Raw genomic sequence first — 22,540 nt, forward strand, 5'->3', positions numbered from 1 at the left:
AAGGTTTTCAGCATGGGAGAGGGTTGGCAGATCAGGATCCCATACTATGAAACCAGCGCGGACAAATGCATCAGCAGGATTACCTTCCCCTAACAGCTGCCTTCCAAACCTCATTAGCAATTGTTTGATCAACTCAACAAATCTTGTATAACTCAAAAATTGCGTACCGTCACTTCTACTTCTGCTTGTAATTTTGCTCTAAGGAAAAAATAATATGTTTACAATAATGACGTATGGTTACAGTCCCGTAATATGTCGAGGAACTCAGTATGTGGAGATACAGTAAGTGATTAAATTTGCCGATACAATCGAAGAGGTTTTGGTCGCATTTAGGGTATGGTCGCCGTTTTTCTCTATAAGGAAGCTGTGGCCAATATTCTTTGGATATATTTATAGCAGTCTGCATTTCGCGGGTCAGAACACGTAAACAGAAAAATACTGCGCTGGACATGAAAACGTCTACACATAATCAAGGTTGTACGTTCACAGTTCAGGCGAAGGAGATTAAGAAAAGTGCGTCAGGACGAGCTGTCAGCTTATTGTGCTCAACTGCGGTACTGTTAGTTTTTTTATGAAACGCTGTACATAAAAATTCAGTCACTATTAAATGTTGTTTTTCTTAGAGTAGAGGAAGTGAGGTCGAGACAGAAAAGAATATTTACCCAAGAGCGTAGCGAGTCTGGCGGAGGCTTGCAAGGCGCCCAGGCAGCGCGCGAGGAGCATTTCTTCACTAAACGCATTGCTGCCCCCCACCGCGGCCACCAGCCCGCCCCTCAACATCGTCCTGAAGGGGGACAACATGACCGCCCCACAGCGCCGCTCTGTGCGCAGGGAGCGCAGTGCACTCCCCAGCACCCCCAGCACCGTGTCCCAGCACGAGCTTAGGATGCGGCGGCACAACTTCGTGCCTGACCAAACAAACACTCAACTCAAGTGTAAGGTTTAACAGTTGAAGTGTAAAAATGAAGTGTATTGAAGTGTACAACTTTGAAGTAGTGGTGTAAAATTTAAAAGTTGAGGTGTAAAACTTGAAGTTGAAATGTATTGGAGTGTAATATTTTAATTTCCGTGAAGTTTATCCACAATTTGAGATCAACTGGACTGTGATAACCAAACGCACAGTTCAGTTACTAGTCACACCTAACATAGCCTGTTGAATAAATATTTATTATATCTGGCGAGTTTACGACTCGGGTTGGGTGGCTGCTGCCTTGAACCCTGCCACTAACCTGCTAGGGCGGCCTGCGTCTGGTGGGGGCTGAACCCTGCCACTACTAACCTGCTAGGGCGGCCTGCGTCTGATGGGGCTGAACCCTGCCACTGACCTGCTAGGGCGGCCTGCGTCTGGTGGGGCTGAACCCTGCCACTAACCTGCTAGGGCGGCCTGCGTCTGGTGGGGCTGAACCCTGCCACTAACCTGCTAGGGCGGCCTGCGTCTGGTGGGGCAGGGCGGCGGCCTGCAGCAGGCGACGGTGGTCAGACAGCAGCTGAGTGCCGCGCCTGCCGTCCGCGGCGCTGCTGCACATGGCGTCTGTAAGTGAGTCAGCAATGTGGGTCACCAGGGCATTGTTGGGACAAGTGAATTATCTGCTGCATCAATGTGAAGATAACGGCAAGCCGGCATCATAAATAATTCTTTAACGGGAAAAGTGGCGCTAGTAATAAAACAACTGGATAAACGTCGTTTAGCAAAAACATAGGGAGAAAATGATGCACGGCTTTAATTGTGTCAAACAAATCAAAAAACGTCAGAAAACCCCACTTATTTATTATTTGACTTAAGACAATCAATTTGACTTAAGACAGTCTTAAGACAGAAATTATTTGACTTAAGACAATCAATTCCATTAAACGGAGCAGGACACATATATACTAGAACTGCACGATGTAGGAATTTTTATTATGTTTTTTTCAAGTCTTTTTTTATTAGGTTTGCATGAAGCCGAGAAAAACGTCTAAGCAATTGATACTAATTTTCCGTCACCTATTACTTTATTGCATTAGCATATCAATATTAGCTGAGGCAATAAAAATGAAAAGTAAATATCTTGCACTGCTACTGTGAAAAATGTATCCAAGACGAGAAGGAGGATTTTGTTTGCGATGAAAAATAAATTAAAACCAGAATCCCCACACATACTACAGAGGTAACAGAGCCATGGTTGACCGCTTCTCGTTAACAGCCTGTGAAAAGAACACGAGTTCTTATGGAGCCACATAAAACCTGTAGCCATAAAACCTGTGTATGAAACAGCGAGGGTTAGCGTAGATGCTCATTCTATTTCACGGTACAATGAAACAGAAAGAAGAACTTGATGTCAGTAGTTAGCCACAGGGAACATTACAGGTGTTACTTGCCATGCAGCTTAATACGGAGCAATAACACATATGGCCAGAAATTTGTTAGTAGCTGCAGATCTTAAGTCTATAAACCACATTTGTTAGTAGCTGCAGACCACAAGTCTATAAACCACATTTGTTAGTAGCTGCAGACCACAAGTCTATAAACCACATTTGTTAGTAGCTGCAGACCACAAGTCTATACACCACATTTGTTAGTAGCTGCAGACCACAAGTCTATACACCACATTTGTTAGTAGCTGCAGACCACTGCATGTATCCAACAGAATTAAACATTTCCTTACAACGCAGCCAATGCATTGCCGGGAGTATCGCTGCCTTGCAGTAATCTGGTACATCACGCAATGGAATTTCCTGGCCGAACTGCACGGGGAAATAATTAGAAATATTTGAAAATTATTTTCTGAAAATATAGTAAGCCTAATTACTAATTATTAAAATATTCAATCTAGACATTGATAAACGCATCTGATACGCGAAAAATCATACTTCAATAGGAAATTATGACGAGCTTTTCTAAAACCTGTAATGTGCTCGATGTCGACGAGTTGCTCTGAGAACCCAGCATCCAAGAGACTCCCCAGCAGGCATTCGGTGGTTGAATCAACGTTGAATCAACTACGCATTACGACATTGAGATCGGGGTGAAAGGAGGTTTAGAATGAAAATTGAAGCAACATCTTTCATGCAACGTCGTACTGACGCTGTCTCTTATACACATCTAGATGTGTATAAGAGACAGGTTGATATGACGTTTAATTTTGGTTGTTCAACATTTCAACCTGAAATCAACCAATAATCAACGTTGTTTCAACGTCAGATGCCTGCTGGGTCACTACATCACACTTAGTGCAAACAAATATCTAAGACACCTGTAAGTTACGGCACCAACACTCCACTAATACAAGAAGATCTCGTGAAGATACCATACAGCAGCAGCGGCCGCACCAGCACCGACGCCCCTACCGTCCAGGCAGGTGCTCGCTGAACTTGCTCAAGCACTCGTAGTGGCCTGAGTACACGTAGCGGTTAGTTTCTCATCTGTACATGTAGCGGTCAGTTGCTTATCTATGGTGGGCAGGTTTACCTTGTAAAGCTGTTAGTGATAGGCTCAAGGAGGTAAAAACTCCTTCCCTTTCCGGGGGAAAACCTGTGAGGGCTCTCAGGGCAGGGGCCGCACCGGTGTAGGCGCCCTAGGCAGAGGCAGTACCTGTGGGGGCGTCCTGAGTAGAGGCAGTACCTGTGAGGGCGTCATGGGCAGAGGCAGTACCTGTGGGGGCGTCCTGGGCAGAGGCAGTACCTGTGGGGGCGTCCTGGGCAGAGGCAGTACCTGTGGGGGCGTCCTGGGCAGAGGCAGTACCTGTGGGGGCGTCCTGGGCAGAGGCAGTACCTGTGGGGGCGTCCTGGGCAGAGGCAGTACCTGTGAGGGCGCTCAAAGCATGGAAAGCATGGGGACCATACGGTACCTGTAAGGGCGCGCACAAGAGCGCAGTGCGCATGGAGCGCAGGCTCGTATCCCGCGCGCTGCAAGAAGCTGTCGGCGCACACAAGTCTGTACAGCTGCTGCAGCCACGACGTGGACAGATACACCAGCACGCCACTGCCGTGCACCTCGCCGATGAACCGTGACTGCAACAACAACAAACTATAACCAACGCTACAAACACCTTACAATTAATTATCATTCATTTTCTCAGTTATTTCAACCCGTTAAACATGAAGCTTACCCCATACACTCAGAACACCTTGCACAACATTCATTTTCCCACTTATCAAGACTTGCTGAAGACAGTTCACCTGGGAGACGGGGAGCGAGGCAGGGTCTCGCGTCGAGCAGTACCAGCCGCAGGTGATGAGCTGCAGGTTGAGGCACAGCGATGCGTACGTCGCAAGATAAATGCCGTCCGCGTTCAGGATAATGCGGTGACCGCTGCTGCTGCCGCTCTCGTCGAATATACCTGTGACATGTACGAGTGACATGTACGAGTGACATGTACGAGTGACATGTACGAGTGACATGTACGAGTGAAAGCTGCTACTGTGACATGTACGAGTGACATGTACGAGTGACAGCTGCTACTGTGACATGTACGAGTGACAGCTGCTACTGTGACATGTACGAGTGACAGCTGCTACTGTGACATGTACGAGTGACAGCTGCTACTGTGACATGTACGAGTGACAGCTGCTACTGCAACACTCACTAGTGACAGCTGCTATGTGGCATTAGCAAGCTAAAGGTGCTTATACGCGGGGCTAGTAGTTGCGTATATTGGTTGCGTCTACTACAGTTTTGCAGGCTGAGAGCCTATACACGAGTATGTCGTTTTCGGTACACTGCGCTCGCGTCAGTGCGACGTAGGGAGTTGTCGAGTAAGGGTGTGCACTGTGGAGTCATGCGAGAGTACGACGGCAGTGCGAGCTACAGGGGGCGAGAGAGAGAGCGACGCAGCTGTGCTCGGTATGACGGCCGGGCGGCTACTGAGCGCAATAGACTGCTTCAAAACAACTCTAGTTGCCTTGCCTGCAATGAACCAGCTAGTTGCTTCTGAACACGTCAAGCATCACAAATTTTTGTAGCCTGGCCTAGTAGACGCAACCAATATACACAACTAATAGCCACGTGTATAAGCACCTAAAATTTGCTCTCGTCGTATATGCACCTGCAACTAAAGAGACGCACGTGGAGGTTCCTCAAGCGGGGTAAATTACAGCGTATAGGTCGTAGACAACGACCAATTAAGTACAATGAAGTTGGCTATAGGACTTTTAATATTAAGGCTATGCCAGCACAGTAAAGCCAGTTCAACCTAAATACATTTCAAATACACCAATAACTAACATAAAAAACTCAAAGTTGGTGACGGTGAAATCGCAAGTGAAACAAATACCTTTTACAAAGACACTGGCAGAGACTAAAAATTTTACGTAGTGATGAGCATGCAATACAGTAATATAGATGTTTCAAATAATTTGCAACGAAACTAACCAAAATAAGAAATAAATCGATGAATCTAAGAACCCTAAACGGATAAAATTATTCCTAAGTACATAATATGAATTTTTTAATAATTTATAATGAATTATATCGTTATTATCATGATAATGAATAATGATAAAATTGATCACTAATTTTTAAAGACGTTCCAGTCATATTAATGAATAATGATAATATTTATCAGTAATTATAACCGCCTGTTGCAGGCAGTACACTGGTGCACACCGTGCACTGCAGACCTTGACAGTAGCAGGAGGAGAAGGCCAGCAACGCCTGGTCTACCTCGATCAGCAATTACTACAGACTGTTACTGGCAGTACACTGGTGCACTGCAGACCTTGACAGTAGCGGGAAGAGAAGGCCAGTAAGGCCTCGTCCACCTCGATGGTCGAGCGGATGGTCAGCAGCCGTGGCAGCAGCTCTACCAGCGCCCGCACGAAATGACGCGCGTTCTCGCTCTCACCTTCGCCGTCCTGCAACGTGGGCAACCTAACTTTACCATCAATTCATCCTCATATTTTGCGGCTCACATCATTTACATGAGTGTTTTCAGACAAGCTACGTAACTTTACGATCTTTATTTATTGCCCCCTCTTTACGAAAAGAGGGACAAGCTAACTTTTCGATCAATTCGCCTTCATATTTTGCGGCTCAGATCATTTACATGAGTGTTTTCAGACAGAAAATTTCTATTAGTTGGCTGAAAGACGATATTAGTTGGGTAGGCGTTTCACAACTCTGTATGATTCATGAGGAAAAATGGTCGGATCAATACAGGGCTTGCAGTGAACAAACTTCAGATAAAAACACATAACTTGTCTTGCAATGCTTTACAACAATCAGTTGCATGTAGTGAGACACGAAATCTCAACTAAAAAATATTTAGGAAAACCGGAGTGACTGGAATTCCTATAAATGAATGATCATGGTTTATAGAATGAAATGAATGACAGACTTTATCTATTTTTCATCAGATTATCTTCTATTTACAAGAGCAAGTAGAGCAACTACCAGTTAGAGAACAGAAATAATGTACCTGCATTTCAGGGTCTTCGGTAGCCTGGGGAACAGGCTCGCAGCTGCCAGAACTCCTCTCGTCGTCGTCTGACGCGCTCTCGTGGGGCGGGTCGGGGTCAGAGGTGTTGGGGGGGTCTGCTGAGGGGGGATCGGCTGAGAGGGGTTCTGATGAGGGGGGATCGGCAGAGGGGCATTCGGGGCCAGTTGTGTTGGGAGGTTCAGCTGAGGGTCGCTGGCATCCCTCAGTGGGGGGCGTGTTCCCCGGCTCTAGCGGACAGCAGTCGGAAGACTCGCCCTCAACAGGCTTAGAGCCAATAACTTCGGCAGCATCATTACTAACTTCTCTGCTGCTCAGTTCTGAACACGGAAAAATGCCACTCAAGAGCTACAGAATATATGAATTTCAAAGAAAATGCACAAAAATTTCCTCAAATACACATAATGAAAGTTTCCTCAGTCTAATGTAAGCAATCTCTATTCATTCATCCTCGCAACGTTAACAACAAGAGAGATTAGTTAAGATGCACGTATAAATATAAGGCAACAACACACCTGTTGGAGGTGCAGCAGCACCAGCGTTGCTGTGGTAAACAGCAGGACCTGAGGGATCAGAGATATACCAACATAACCCAGCCGCTGCAACAGCAAATATTCGCACGGTAAAAGGCATGCAGCAACATAAACGAAGTTAACATAACATTAATCTTACGTTAGCAATTTTGCTGTGAGAAGCATTACCACATCTGCCGAAGCACTCAAATTTAACATACATCGTCAGAATTTAGAGGGAGGAATTTCCAATAGAAGATTTTCCAACATAAGCCACTGAGCATCTCTGAATTGTATAAGCCATTAGGGCCTCGTTGATACACAAGCAGGCATGAATAAAACATATTCTTGCATTAACAAATCCATCGCATCCAAAATGAAAACATTCTGAATTGAATGTGCCTTAACACAATATTAAAACCACCAAAGCAGGGTTGGCGATTTTTTTGATTTTGTCAAAAAAATAAAAAAAAAATAAAAAATTAATGATTTTTTTGATTTTTTCATGATTTTTTTTGATTGATTTGATTTTTTTGATTTTTTCAGCTTTTTTGTATTTTTGAGGTGTTATTTTTTATGTTGCAATTAGCCTACTAACAATAACAGTATATGGATCATAATGGATGGCTAATAAGGGCACTTATTGCCTTCAATAATGGCCAACGGGCCAAGGTGGTGTTCACCACTTAGGGATTTTTGGGTGAACAATTATTGATAAGTCTATTCATTAGCTTTGTAAAGTTTGTATGGAGCAAGGTAATTAGCTAAATATTGACCATTTAATTGGCTTCAATATACAAAAACACTTCAGGAATGCAGATCTCCTAAACATTGAAGAGTCACATAACAGATAGGTAGCTGATTGCACAGTGCACAGCACTATCAATAGATCTACTAGTTTTATGTTCTATAAATCTACCAGACTCTACCCTCTATACACACCGACTAGTAGTGACTGTAGCTGATTGCACAGTGCACAGCACTATCAATAGATCTACTAGTTTTATGTACTAGTGGCTGACTGTGGCGCTGAATAGTCAGCTGAGAGGCTATCGAGCAGAGCAGCTAGTGGCTGACTGTGGCGCTGAATAGTCAGCTGAGAGGCTATCGAGCAGAGCAGCTAGTGGCTGACTGTGGCGCTGAACAGTCAGCTGAGAGGCTATCGAGCAGAGCAGCTATTTGAGCCACTTTCCTGCGTCTATGTTGTTCATAACCGCAGGAAATTAGATTCCCTTTTAACTGCATAGTACCGTGTTCCCGGGCAGTTCTTACTTGTCATTTTTAAATAATTTCGACGCAATTTTAACAAAGAAACTATCTATATTTAATTCATTTCTATCATACACGCATGATTTCATCAATAAAATTTCAATGAACCCATTTAAGAATGCTGAACTCCGATGTTAATCCCTGACGATCTAGAAGCTGCTGGATAAATATCTAGTGAAATTAGGCGCTGAATTAATTGGCAGACTTTGGCAGGCCTAATATGTGAAGGAGTTCAAATAACATAGCCGTCTCAGAGTTTAAATTGTCAACACTAGCACATGGAACTTGACCGCAATAAGACCAAAACTAACTTCATCCCAGGTACAAATATTATAAGAATATAATAGGAATATTATAAATACCTTTATAGTCAGCGTCAGCCAGCGTCGCCCAGGAGTCGTTGACAAGTTGTATGACAGCAGAAGTGAGCTCTTCACCTGACGCCAGCACCTCCAGGGATGACAGCAGCCTCTCTATGGCTGACACTACAGCCTCCATCAGCTGACCTGACGGCGCATGTGTCAATATTCAGGGAATAATCCGCATAAATCATTCATTTTCATATGATATCAGGCCAACCGAAGGCGACGATCATTGCAAACAACATAAATCTAGAAAAAAAGCAGATAGTCCTTGAAATAATAAATTTGAATTAAATATTTAATTTTAATTAAAACGCAAAAATATTTTCCAGAAAATGATCCTCAGGCATTTTGAGCGATTGTATATCAGTCTTTGCTTGCAGTTCAGAGCAACCCAAGCCTCGCATAGATTATTCGAGATTAATCTATTTTTTACATTAAGAATAATCTTTATGTTAATCGAGAACTAAGCGGACGACTTCAAGCGACTATGCACATCAAATTAGAACGAAGCGCTCGCTTTAATAACATTGACTTATTGTAAGCACTTTACTGAACTAATACAAAAATTAACAGTGAATTTGAATAATTTACTTTTTTTAATTGTAATAGCAGTAATTTTTGGCAAATAGCATAACAATTTACAAGTATAGTGAAGTGCTCACCAGCACCAGAGTCCCTGGCGTGGTGGCCGGGCTGCTCTGCCACCTCACACTCGCCCAGACTCTCGATGAAGCTAAACAAGCAAGTAACTAAGTCATTTATATTATTTTAGACGTACGATGAAGTTGAACAAGCAAGAAACTAATTCATTTATATTATTCTAGACGTACGATGAAGCTGAACAAGCAAGTAGTTAGTTAAGTTCCCACATGTTTACTAGTGCTTCAGCTATTTGGCTATATCGCATCGAACGTCATGATGAACATCACCCACGAGGTGGAAAGTCTCAATTATTGAAAGTTTCTTTATATAAAAAAATATTATAAAATTGAAAAAATATTATTCTACACGTACGATGAAGCTGAACAAAGAAGTACCTAAGTGACTTGTTATATTCTAGACGTACGATGAAGTTGCATAAGGAAGTAACTAAGTCATTTATGTATATTATTGTAAGAGAACATTTCGCTAGCTTACTCTGTTATAAGGTATCATTCAATGCAGGTGCATGTTTAGGAGTCATCAACGTAATAATGTAGCCGCAGGCTCAAGCTACATGACTACAAATTATTATGTTGAGCTCAACACAACTGAGGTACATTAGAGCCCTCGCAGCACTTGAGCTTCTTATTAAGCCATTATTATGAGCCCCTTTAAAAGTAGTGTGATATTAGGAACTTCTTAAGTGTCAGGGCAAAGCCCTTGCCTATGGAGGGCCTATAGCATGTATAAAATCCTGCAGTTATCTACCAGGCATTATGCCCGACGGTCGTGTCTTGAGCCATGGTAAATAATAATTGAAATCAGCCCTGCAGGAGCGTGCTTATGCATACTCAATTGTTCCCTATTATGAATCGCTGAGCATTCCATCTCGCATTGTGAGTGAAACAAGAGCAGGACTTGAGGACTTGTTAATGATTACATCCTGCACTAGGATCAAAACAAGAGCAGGACTTAAGGACTTGTTAAGGACTTAAGGACTTGTACTGACTTTATGACTTGCACTAGGATAAGAACAAGTGCAGGACTTGATGACTTGCACTTATGATAAGAACAAGAGCAGGACTTGATGACTTGCACTATGATAAGAACAAGTGCAGGACTTGATGACTTGCACTATGATAAGAACAAGAGCAGGACTTAAGGACTCGATGCCTTGCACTATGATAAGAACAAGAGCAGGACTTAAGGACTTGTTAAGGACTTGATGCCTTGCACTATGATAAGAACAAGAGCAGGACTTGTTAAGGACTTAAGGACTTGCACTATGATAAGAACAAGAGCAGGACTGACGTAAGGAAGAGGGCCAAGTGGTCCGGAGAGCGGTCCGAGGCTGCGGGGTCGGGGCGCAGGATGGGGCCCGCGAACACCACCAGCTGGCCCGCTGAGCTCACCAACTGCACCACAACCACGTACATTATTCACCATCACTCATCACCAATCACCATACACTGGCATTCACTGCTTAAACTATTTAGGTAATTTCTCAAGCCATAAACGCTCCCAAGCAAATTATGATGTGGAAAAAAAAAACATTTCAATAGAATACGCAGAACAATTACAAGCAAAATCATCACATTGAATGAGCGTATCAAACAAGAAAGTTATGATTTATACTTCGTTATATATTTGATAATTGAAGAAAGACAATTTGACTGAGATGTAAATTCTTTAAATGAGCTTGACAGCTTTTATGAACGAATAAATCACTGTCTAACTTAATTTCTGTGCAAGCATGAATATAAATTTTAGTACAGAAAACAAGAGTAGACTTTAAATTGTCAATAATGTACATAATGTACATACTTTAAATTGTCAATAATGTACAGCCGGAACTAATTATAATTCTTATCAGTACTTGGACAAGCACTAAACGATCCACGCTGGTTGTACATGCCAATATGAAGCTATCAAGTATATTTCTCATACGCCAGAAACATAAATTTAAACCAAATCAATTGAATCCAATTAAACCAATGTAATTAAACCCAATTATACCAATTTATTGACCTAATTAAACAAATATAATTGCCTCAATTAAACCAATTTAATTGACCCGACTAAACCAATTTAATTGACCCAATTAAACGATTGCCAACATTAACCTTTTGATGTGAAGCAGTTGGTCTTAACCGTTATCAAAGGCATGCAAATCTCAGAAACTTTTGCAGCCTTTTTAGTTGCTCTGACAATCACTACGTAAATCTTACTCGTGACATATTTACCAATTTTATATTTTTATATTAAAGTTATAGAGCGGTACGTTCACCCTATTTCTCTAAAAAATATTATACGTGTTTCTTACAAAACTTTATTAAACGCAAATAGCGAACTTGCATCACCCAGCAACTTTCCATTCTAGAATGACCGGGATATATGGCAGGAATCCTAACCTCCTAGCATCCTTACTGGTAAAGTTAGTAACTGTCACCACGCGACGCAGTGTTTTCCACATCCTTAGAAATAAATATACTACAGATATTACTTTAAATCCCTCAATTTGTTGTAATGCTTTGCTTTCTGACCAACATCTTCTTCCATTTCTAGACATTTACTGAGAGAAACGAACAATAGATCATGAAGAATACTGAGAATTACTTATTTTTGAGAAAATTATGTGATTTGGGCCCCAAAAATAGACCCGGAAGGATATTGAAAATTCTTTTTTTAAGAAAATTAAAAGAATAAATTTTCTTTTAAGCAAATGACACGTGAAGGAGAGGAGATAATGTACCTGAGAGAGCGCGTCTATGGCGGTGATGCGGTGCTGGAGGGAGGACTGCTGCAGGAGGCGCTGTAGGAGACACTGCAGTACTGGCCTGACCTCCCCCACACTGCCTACACTGTACACCAGCTCTGCACTCACTCTGCACACACCAGATCACGCTTTAGCTCTGCACACACACTCTGTACACTTGTATCTTTCTATAGAGCAACTCGGGACTTATCCTTATACGCTCTGGTAATAAGAGAGGCAACCACTAGCCCATTACTCTAGGTTTATCTTGAGAAAAGTACTTCATTTGCCTCAAGACAAAATAACATTCATTTTGTTCAAATAATTAAATATTACAAAATTATAACAGTCATACATCTACTTCATTTTTATGTAAATATGGATTCAATAGAAACTTTGAAAATTCACCAACTTGTGAGGCAACGAGATCTTGTTTTATAATACAACAAAACATCTAAGCTTATAATCGCAATAAAACAGATATTATCTCTACAACAAAAGAAGAAACGGGGGAAGTAGCAAGCGTGGGTCATCCTGACGCAGTTTGACTCGGTGGATGGCGTCTAATCTACCAGAGCAGCAATAATCTACCAGAGCACCAATAATNCATCACAGCACCGTCTGCCCACATGGTATGTGACACACACTGCACCAGTGCACTGCATCACAGCACCGTCTGCCCACATGGTATGTGACACACACTGCACCAGTGCACTGCATCACAGCACCGTCTGCCCACATGGTATGTGACACACACTGCACCAGTGCACTGCATCACAGCACCGTCTGCCCACATGGTATGTGACACACACTGCACCAGTGCACTGCATCACAGCACCGTCTGCCCACATGGTATGTGACACACACTGCACCAGTGCACTGCATCACAGCACCGTCTGCCCACATGGTATGTGACACACACTGCACCAGTGCACTGCATCACAGCACCGTCTGCCCACATGGTATGTGACACACACTGCACCAGTGCACTGCATCACAGCACCGTCTGCCCACATGGTATGTGACACACACTGCACCAGTGCACTGCATCACAGCACCGTCTGCCCACATGGTATGTGACACACACTGCACCAGTGCACTGCATCACAGCACCGTCTGCCCACATGGTATGTGACACACACTGCACCAGTGCACTGCATCACAGCACCGTCTGCCCACATGGTATGTGACACACACTGCACCAGTGCACTGCATCACAGCACCGTCTGCCCACATGGTATGTGACACACACTGCACCAGTGCACTGCATCACAGCACCGTCTGCCCACATGGTATGTGACACACACTGCACCAGTGCACTGCATCACAGCACCGTCTGCCCACATGGTATGTGACACACACTGCACCAGTGCACTGCATCACAGCACCGTCTGCCCACACAGTGGTATGTCACACAACCCACAATTTATCCCGTCATATTATTTAGGTGCCATGGCAACATCTAAAGGCCCGTTTACACTAGGGGCGACGACAAGGGCGGTGAGGCGCTGCAAACAACCGTTCACACTTGTTTTTGTACGCGGTAGCTCAAGACTTCGTGCTTAGAAGATTAGTTGCCAGTTAATACGACGTCAGTGGAGATGGATATAACCGAATTTGAGCTCTGGGCCATTGTTCTCGGGTGTGCAGCTGTTAAGATTTACACAAACACGATTTACGCAATTACATTTTCAAAGAATTATCAGTTGCGAATGTATCAGACTTTCAAAATTATACTAGACTGCCAGAAGACTTGTTTGACAGTCTGCGGAAGAAAATAATGCCACTCATCCAGAAGCAGGATGATGGAATTCACATGCAATGGAATTCATTTCACGATGGAATTGCGAACGCAACGTATGAATTTTCTTGCGAACCTCGTCAATGGTGACTTGTACAGAAAAGTTTTTAAAACTTCAACTATTTTCACCAGAGCTGTTCTTTCGCATTTCGAATTTTATACTCCTTTGACTGAACTCTCTACAGGCATTCATACTCTCTACGAAGATCAATTAGCCTCTCTACTAGAGAGCGAGTCCATACAAGTGTGGCGTTAGTTTGCCATAGTGAAGGACCAGCGTACACAGACAACATTGCTAGACCACAGACAGTCGTCCACTGAGTGCGGCGCTTGTGTTGCATGAGGCAGGACGACTGTGAATCGCTAGCTGGTCAATCGCTTCGTTGCCCACAAGAAGCGCACGTAGACGCTGCACAGAGTGGCGGTGAGGCGCTTGTCACTCGTGTGTTGCCCCTAGTGTGAACGGGCCTTAAGGACCACAGTGCCACAATCTCGTCACTCCAACATACATAAGCCATCCGCTGCTAAATGACATTTGCATACCCTCTCTACCATATAATAAAATACTCAATATGCCATTTAATATACTCATATTTTAATTATTTTATGCATGAAATAAAGTGTGCCTCTCATCTAGTTTGTAAAACCTCGTTGTATAGACCATAGTTTGTGTGTATAATATCTTGTTGAAAATGAAATTAAATTAATACGGTATTAAGAGCAATGGTTTTGAGATGAGTAAGAAAGTAGGTTGTGGCTCAACAGTAAGACTTTGTGGAGCCTGTGAATGCTTGGGTATTATGACGATGAGTTTATATCAATATAGTAGATTTATAGATATATATTACATCTATATATATATAGGGTGCGCCAGAGAAACTTACTTATTTGAAAAAATTCCTGCGCGGCGAGTTTTGCGGGTAGAGGGGCGAGAGAGGGCGCATCTGAAGGGGAAAGTTCCCAAGTTTGTTTCTTAAATAAATTTGCTGTTGTGCAAGAATTAACTGAACGTGATTTTGTTGCCCGTCAAAATGCATGTAAAATGCTGGTTGACAACCTGCCTGAAGACGCGGTCGTTTTTTTTTCAGTGGCGAGGCTCACTTCCACATTTCCGGCTGCGTTAACAAGCTAAACATGCGTTATTGGTGTGGTGTAAATCCATGTGAGTTTCACCAGAAGCCACTTAACTGTGAGCGAGTTACTGTCTGGTGTGCGACGTCGGTAATGGGAATAATTGGTCCTTATTTTTTTGAAGAAAACAACGCGCAGTTACCGTCAATGGAGCTCGTTACAGCAACATGATCGAGGAATTTTCTTCCAAGACTCGAAGAAATGAACTTTAGGAACGTGTGGTTTCAGCAAGATAGAGCCACAGCACACACAGCACGAGACTCGATGAATTTGTTGCGACAACATTTCCCCGACCGCCTCATCTCTCTCAGAGGCGATCTCCAATGGCCTCCACGCTCTCCAGATTTGACTCCTTGCGATTTCTTTTTATGGGGATATTTGAAATATCTGGTTTATGTCGATCGACCACGGACCATAGCACACCTCAAGAACAACATTCGCGACGCCATTGCCAACATACCGATTGATATGCTGCAAAGAGTGGATACGAATATAAAAAAATCGACTTCATCAGTGTATGCGCAATGGGGGTTGCCATTAATCCGATATAATTTTTAAGACTGTATGAAAAAAATTGGGAAATTGTATTCTCAAATAAAAAAAATTTGAAACAATCCTTGAAGTATACTTTTGTTTTTATTGACCTTTCAAATAAGTAAGATTCTCTGGCGCACCCTGTACTACGCAGCTATGAAGACAACGACTGAAAAATACAGCAGTCACCTTGACTTAGGGTGTTAGTGATGGACACGGTAGTGCACGACAGCTGTACAACTATAACGCATTGTTATTGATTTCAACGTCTAGGGTTAAAACTTTGGTTATAATCAAGAGTAAAGTTCCCAAAGGATTAATGTCAAATTCTAAATATATAAACATGTAAACATGTCCTGTCTTTCGAGTCTTGCTCGCTTCTTCGCAATTTCAAATATGGAGATGAAGTTTATTTTGGCTTTCGTCTCTTTAATAAAAAAAAAAACAGTATATCATGCAGGGTTGACAGTTGGCAATAGTGTCTTCAGTTTCCAAGATATTGAAGTTTGTGGAAATAATGGAAATAAGTGCTAGTTACAGACCAGAAGTAGAGGAGCGAGAGGACGGAGGAGCAGGCAGAGCAGAGAAGAGAGCAGAGCAGCAGTGCAGCACATACACGCCTGACACCGTCTCCTCTCCTGCACTGCTGCAGCTCCTGCACGTCGTGTCGTACTATTAAATAACCTTTAACATATATTATAATTATATCATTAAACAAGTTGTAGGTATTACAATCTTATAACTTCTAATATATCCAATAATTAAGTCATTAAACAAATTGTATTACAATCTTATAACCTTTAATATATATAATAATTACATCGTTAATCAATCATATTAAAGGTTTTGCTGAATAATCAACAATATTAAGTTTTTACAGAATTAATTAAATTAAGTGTTTCTAAATAATAATATTCAGATTATCGAATTAGTAATATTATTATAAATTGATATCTAAAATTTAGTATTAATTAATAAAATCAATATAATATATTAATGTAAAAGGTATTACAACGGGTGCATCGTGAGCTGGTGAAGGTGTCATGACAACGCTCCGAGTCGCTTGGTCGGGTGTATACAACTGATACTTAGTGCACGGTACATGGCAGACTGCAGTATTGTATCTAAGTATTGCCTCGTCTTCTAGCTAATACTTAGTGCACGGTACATGGCAGACTGCAGTATTGTATCTAAGTATTGCCTCGTCTTCTAATACTTAGTGCACGGTACATGGGAGACTGCAGTATTATATCTAAGTATTGCGTCGTCTTCTATCTAATATAAACTAAAAAATAAACTCTGCCAACCATTCTCATATCATAGTTATTTACCCATGAATGCTATAGATATCTGGAATCGAGTACAATATTGTACAAACCTTATGTTTAACAAGACACATAATCATAATAAACGAGTTAATTATAATAAGCAGGTTAATTATAATAAGCGAGTTAATTATAATAAGCAAGTTAATTATAATAAGCAAGTTAATTATAATAAGCAAGTTAATTATAATTGATAATATAATAATTACCCAGACTTGGCCGAGGCGTTGATGTTGCGTGTGAGGAGCTGCAGCAGCGGCAGGAGTCTGTCGAACACCGAGGCCTCGGACACCTCTGCCCCGCTACTGTACTCATCATCTGTACATGATACTCATGACATGACATGACATACTCATGACATGACAGATTCATGACATGACAGATACNTACTCATGACATGACAGACACTCATGACATGACATGGCAGATACTGATGCTGGAGTCATCATAGTATAGATGGAAGCTAAGCACAGTTCATGTATTCTGTAGACCTGCGCTGCATCTCATCTGGGAGCTATGACATACAATAAATACTTTGATATAATAAGTAAGATCCTAGATCTAACTTGAAAGGAAACAAAAAGCTATAAATTTATAATAATTACCTGAATGATTTGTATCTTTAGAAGTAGCAGAGAATATTAGCTTATTTGCCGAGGTGCTTCTTATCAGAACAATAGAATATTTTTATATCAAATAGGTATATCAAAATCAGCAGCAATTTGATGACTCGTCAGAGGCGAAGTAAAATAGTGAAATAAAAGCTTGATATAAGCAGGCGTACAGAGGTGAGCAACAAGTGCTGTGATGGCAGCTGTAGCGGCTGTAACTGCAGCTGCGTGTAGCAGGTGTGTGGCGGCAGAGCAGCTGTAGCATCTGCCACACATGTGCACCACGGCCTCCACGGCAGCTGTGCCTGCTGAGCGCACCGTCCACATGGCGCTCCATACCTGCACATGGCGCACTCGTTTCAGCACTTACTTATTTACTGAGGAATTTAGCTTTAACAGTAACTATGATTACTTTAGCCTCAACAGTGTGACTACTTTAGCATCAACAGTGTGATTACTTTAGCATCAACAGTATGATTAGTTTAGCATCAACAGTATGATTAGTTTAGCATGAACAGTATGATTAGTTTAGCACCAACAGTATGATTAGTTTAGCATGAACAGTATGATTAGTTTAGCATGAACAGTATGATTAGTTTACCCTCAACAGTATGATTAGTTTGGCCTCAACAGTATAATTAGTTTAGCCTCAACAGTATAATTAGTTTACCCTCAACAGTATGATTAGTTTAGCCTCAACAGTATGATTAGTTTAAACAGTATGCTTAGTTTAGCATCAACAGTATGATTAGTTTAGCATGAACAGTATGATTACTTTAGCCTCAACAGTATGATTAGTTTGGCCTCAACAGTATAATTAGTTTAGCCTCAACAGTATAATTAGTTTAGCCTCAACAGTATAATTAGTTTAGGCCAAACTAATGATGGCCCTTGCCATGATAATCCCCATTTGCTGACTGCTAAATAATGCAATAAGCATCAAATATTTCTTCCATAATGAAACATAAGCATTTGCATGGTAGTAAGATATTTTTCAAAAGAAGAACTGACTTTGAGGACTTGTGTTTGAGTGAGGACCGTGTGCGAGAGTATGTCCGCTGTGACGACCATGAACTGCGAGCTGAGCTGCTCCTGGGGGCTGCTCTCACAAGTGCAGCTGTGGAACTGCTTGTCACGCACTACCTGACGCAGAAGATTACTCTTAATTTGAGAGCCCAAATTTAAACGCAAAACTCAGTGACATCTCTTGAACAACACAGAAAATTACTCTTAATTTGAGAGCACACAAATAAACTAGACACACACACACATGCCACTTGTAATATGCATTAATTTATGATACTAAGGCTACAGCCACACTCATGCTCTAGTAACACATTAGTCATTTTCCTAAGCTGGTTGAAATATTTTACCAATTAAAAACTAGACTCATGAGAAATGTAAAAAGTTAGGTAATTTAAATATCCCTGCTTAATTGTATGGTTAAAAAAAATCAGCTGTTCAAAGTACACATGCATTAAGATCATCATGTAGAAGAAAATATCGAGGCAATATAAAATATACGTTTGTTTTGATCAAAACTGGGAACCTAATTAAGCAAAAATGGAGTTAAATAGGTACCTTATTTAGCCCTGAGACAGCAAGAGCCACCAGCTTGGTAGAGTGGGACTGCAGGGAGAGCTGCAAGGCTGTCAGGCACGTGAGACGGAGCTCATGAGTGGGCAACTGCAGCAGATCATTTCGGGAGCTCAGTACAGCTGAGGGCAAGAAATTATCATTAACCTTTTTGTTGGCAAGCATAGAAACATGCAGAAATTTGAATTTCTAGGGCCACTTAGTAAATTATGGAAATTTATATGATAATTTAACTCCTACTGATTTATCAAAATTTTGTAGGATATTGAAGAAAATTGTAGATGAAAATTCTGTAAAAAAGTGGTTTGTTTGCTAAACCAACTCAAAAATTTTCAAATTCATTTAATCAAATGCAAATAAAAACCATCAAGCTGAAAATTGATTCAATTTCATCAGGCAATTTCAAATTATTTAAATTGTTATTACTTCTTCTGTCTTTGAAAAAATGCCAAAAAAGTGTCAACATCCTTGTCCAAGCCAAAACTTTCATCTAAATACTCAGATTTCAATTCCTGGGCATGGCAGAAAATGATAACAAACCCTTAACATTAACCAGGGGACAAGAGGAGCTGATTGCAACAAGCCTCTCTCTATAAAGTTGAATGCATAAGAAACCATGAACAAATTACAATTTTTTTGAGACTTCAAACATTATTATTAAAACTTGAATTTATAAAATTTATCAGTGATCAGCAAATCAATCAATGTTAAGGCAAGAATAAAACCAGGGTTGGCATTGATTAAATCATTTGATTTTTTTATAAAAATCATGATTTTTTTATATTTTTTATATATTTAAATATATTGAGTGGCAGTCTTTGATTTATTTTTAGGTATTGTTATTCATGGTTTAGTATAATTGTACTATGAATGACAAATTGGTATATAAACTTGTTGCCTTTAGTGTGTATTAGGTTCCAATAAATTGAATGTTTTTGGTACAGAAGCATCAAGAGTGCAATACATTGTACGCAGCTAGCAGCTTAGCTAATTCTTATAAGGCTAAAAGTAGTCTTTCACTATTTGACCATTTGTTATATATTGATAACAATATACAATTTAACTGTGTTAGTTATATTATACAGGGTGGGGCAGAACAGATTGAGCAGTTTTGAGGCAATATAAAAGAGTAATGGAGGTACATAAAGAAGAAAGCTTATTTTCCCCAAGATTAGCATAACATACCATTTAGAATACTCATGTTTGAAAACAATATCAAGAAGGTAGTGTTTGTTAGCTGCATCACACTGTTGGAGTCGTTCTCAGAAATTTCCTACAGCACCTTCACACATATGGTGAGGTATGGCCATAACCTCTGCTGCAATAATCCGTTCCCTTAGCTGTGGTAGGGTGTAAGGGCGACTTCTGAACCCCTCTCTTTTAGATGTCCCCAAAGAAAGAAATTGCAAATGCTCAAATCAGGTGACCTTGCAGGCCACTGGTTTAGTGGGGATTCTCTGTGGTCTGGATGCCCTTTGTACGCAAAGTTTTGTAACTCACTGTAAGCTCGACACACTCGACATCGGGGTAGGACGACCTTGGTGTGCAGACTCAATGCTTCATTTTCAACAATGTTTTCCATCGTAGGCTGCAAGAAATTTTGCAACATTGCAGCATAGCGATCGGAATTCACTAGCACGGTTACTCCCTCCTCCGAGAACGACTCCAACAGTGTGTTGCAGCTAACAGCCCCCATTTTCCAGATATTGTTTTCAAAACATAAGTATTCTAAATGGTATGTTATGCTAACCTTTAGGAAAATAAACTTTCTTCTATATGTACCTCCATTACTCTTTTATTTCACCTCAAAACTGTTCAATCATTCTGCTCCACCCTGTATAAGCTAGCTAACACGTTTAAATTGTATACCTATTGTAATCAATATATAACAAATAGTCAAATAGTTAAAGACCACTTATAGCCTTATAAGAATTAGCTAAGCTGCTAGCTATGTACAATGTATTGCACACTTGATGCCTCTGTATCAAAAACATTCAATTTAATGGAACCTAATACACACTAAGGGCAACAAGTTTATATACCAATTTGTCATTCATAGTACATTTATACTAAACCATGGATAACAATACCTCAATATAAACTTAAGACTGCCACTCAACATATTTAAATATATGAAAAAATAAAAAAAATCAAATAAATCAAAATAATAAAAAAAATCAAGTGATTTAATCACATGATTTAATCATTTTGATTTAATCATTGCCATCTCTGCCTTGCTCCATACAAACTCTACAAACCTAATGAATAGACTTATCAATAATTGTTTACCCAAAAATTCCAAAGTGGTAAACACCACCTTGGTCTGTTGGCCATTATTGAGGGCAAAAAGTGCCCTTTTTAGTCATCCATTATGATCCATATACTGTTATTAGTGGGCTAATTGCAACATAAAAAAATAAACTTTCAAAAAGACAAAAAAACTGTAAAAATAAAAAATCAAAGAAATAAAAAAATCATGAAAAAAAATAAAAAAATCATTGATTTTTAAAAAATAAAAAAATCACCAACCCTGAATAAAACTAAGAAGGATAACAAGAATGCACTTGATCCTATATGTTGATATGAAAGTCTTACCTTTGGCAGCCTCAGCTGCTTGGCACACGGATGGAAGCCTCAGAGCCTGAGCTTCAATGACAATATCATCTAAAACTTGTTCAAGCATTCTGAAGACTTTAGGATGAAAAAACTCAACACTACATCCTAACAAATGCTACAAATAGAATAGAATAGAAGTGTTGGCACTGAAGAAATAGGCCCATGGCCTGTTGCCAATTCTTGTCCTTTTCTTTACTTGATTCCACAATGGATCCGGCCTTTGGAACCTGATAATTCCATAACTGACAGATTACATTATTTAGGTTTAAATTTAAATTTTCGATTTAAATCAACACCAGCATCTATATCTTTCATAGATATAGATATCATAACATTAAAATTCAAGTTCTTGTTGAGATCAAAATAGATTATAATATATATATACGGTATATATATACCGTATATATTTTGAAGCCAAATTGTTCCCAATCAGAGAAGGCATATAACAAAATCTTATTTAAATAAACATATTCATTCTAAGACTAAGTTCCTCTTATGTAGGTCCAATTTATATTGAAGCATTGAGAAAAACAGGAAGGTAACATTGAATACCTAAAATGGGGTGACTTAGACCATTTTTAGCACTTAACTTTTTGTGATACAAATGATCAAATAGTGAACATATAAAATATATTGCTTTATTGCATTTGCAGGGTATTGCATGGTACCAGTACTTCATGAGCCACCAACATAATTTTTCTAGAGCAAGAACTTTTCGAGTGTAGGGTTTCTTTTTTATAAATGTCAAAATGGTCCAAGTCACCCTGTCAATGGTCCAAGTCACCCCATCAATGGCCCAAGTCACCCCCTCAATGGTCCAAGTCACCCCATCAATGGAACCCCATCAATGGTCCAAGTCACCCCATCAATGGTCCAAGTCACCCCATCAATGGTCCAAGTCACCCCATCAATGTCCAAGTCACCCCCTCAATGGTCCAAGACACCCCATCAGTGGTCCAAGTCACCATCT

At 40.6% G+C, this 22,540-nt stretch overlaps 1 protein-coding gene across 1 annotated transcript in view; it reads right to left on the reverse strand.

The window, feature by feature from the left end:
• The window catches only part of LOC108674343 (brefeldin A-inhibited guanine nucleotide-exchange protein 3), a 39,618-nt gene extending 17,793 nt beyond the window's left edge, over window positions 1-21,825 (reverse strand). The window contains exons 1-17 of the mRNA XM_018162284.2: window positions 21,550-21,825; window positions 18,940-19,076; window positions 18,370-18,501; window positions 17,532-17,697; window positions 16,957-17,065; window positions 15,961-16,077; window positions 11,954-12,086; window positions 10,513-10,616; window positions 9,222-9,292; window positions 8,557-8,700; window positions 6,929-6,976; window positions 6,396-6,733; window positions 5,697-5,832; window positions 4,159-4,319; window positions 3,828-3,990; window positions 1,418-1,531; window positions 663-908 (exon numbers count right to left, since the gene is read on the reverse strand). Coding sequence (XP_018017773.1) covers window positions 663-908; window positions 1,418-1,531; window positions 3,828-3,990; window positions 4,159-4,319; window positions 5,697-5,832; window positions 6,396-6,733; window positions 6,929-6,976; window positions 8,557-8,700; window positions 9,222-9,292; window positions 10,513-10,616; window positions 11,954-12,086; window positions 15,961-16,077; window positions 16,957-17,065; window positions 17,532-17,697; window positions 18,370-18,501; window positions 18,940-19,076; window positions 21,550-21,637 — 2,407 coding nt within the window. The 5' untranslated portion in view covers window positions 21,638-21,825. The remainder of the gene's footprint in view (window positions 1-662; window positions 909-1,417; window positions 1,532-3,827; window positions 3,991-4,158; window positions 4,320-5,696; window positions 5,833-6,395; window positions 6,734-6,928; window positions 6,977-8,556; window positions 8,701-9,221; window positions 9,293-10,512; window positions 10,617-11,953; window positions 12,087-15,960; window positions 16,078-16,956; window positions 17,066-17,531; window positions 17,698-18,369; window positions 18,502-18,939; window positions 19,077-21,549) is intronic.
• Window positions 21,826-22,540: the final 715 nt, after the last annotated feature.

This window comes from Hyalella azteca, unplaced genomic scaffold, assembly GCF_000764305.2.
Source record: "Hyalella azteca isolate HAZT.00-mixed unplaced genomic scaffold, Hazt_2.0.2 contig16904, whole genome shotgun sequence".
Classification (NCBI taxonomy): Eukaryota; Metazoa; Arthropoda; class Malacostraca; order Amphipoda; family Hyalellidae; genus Hyalella; species Hyalella azteca.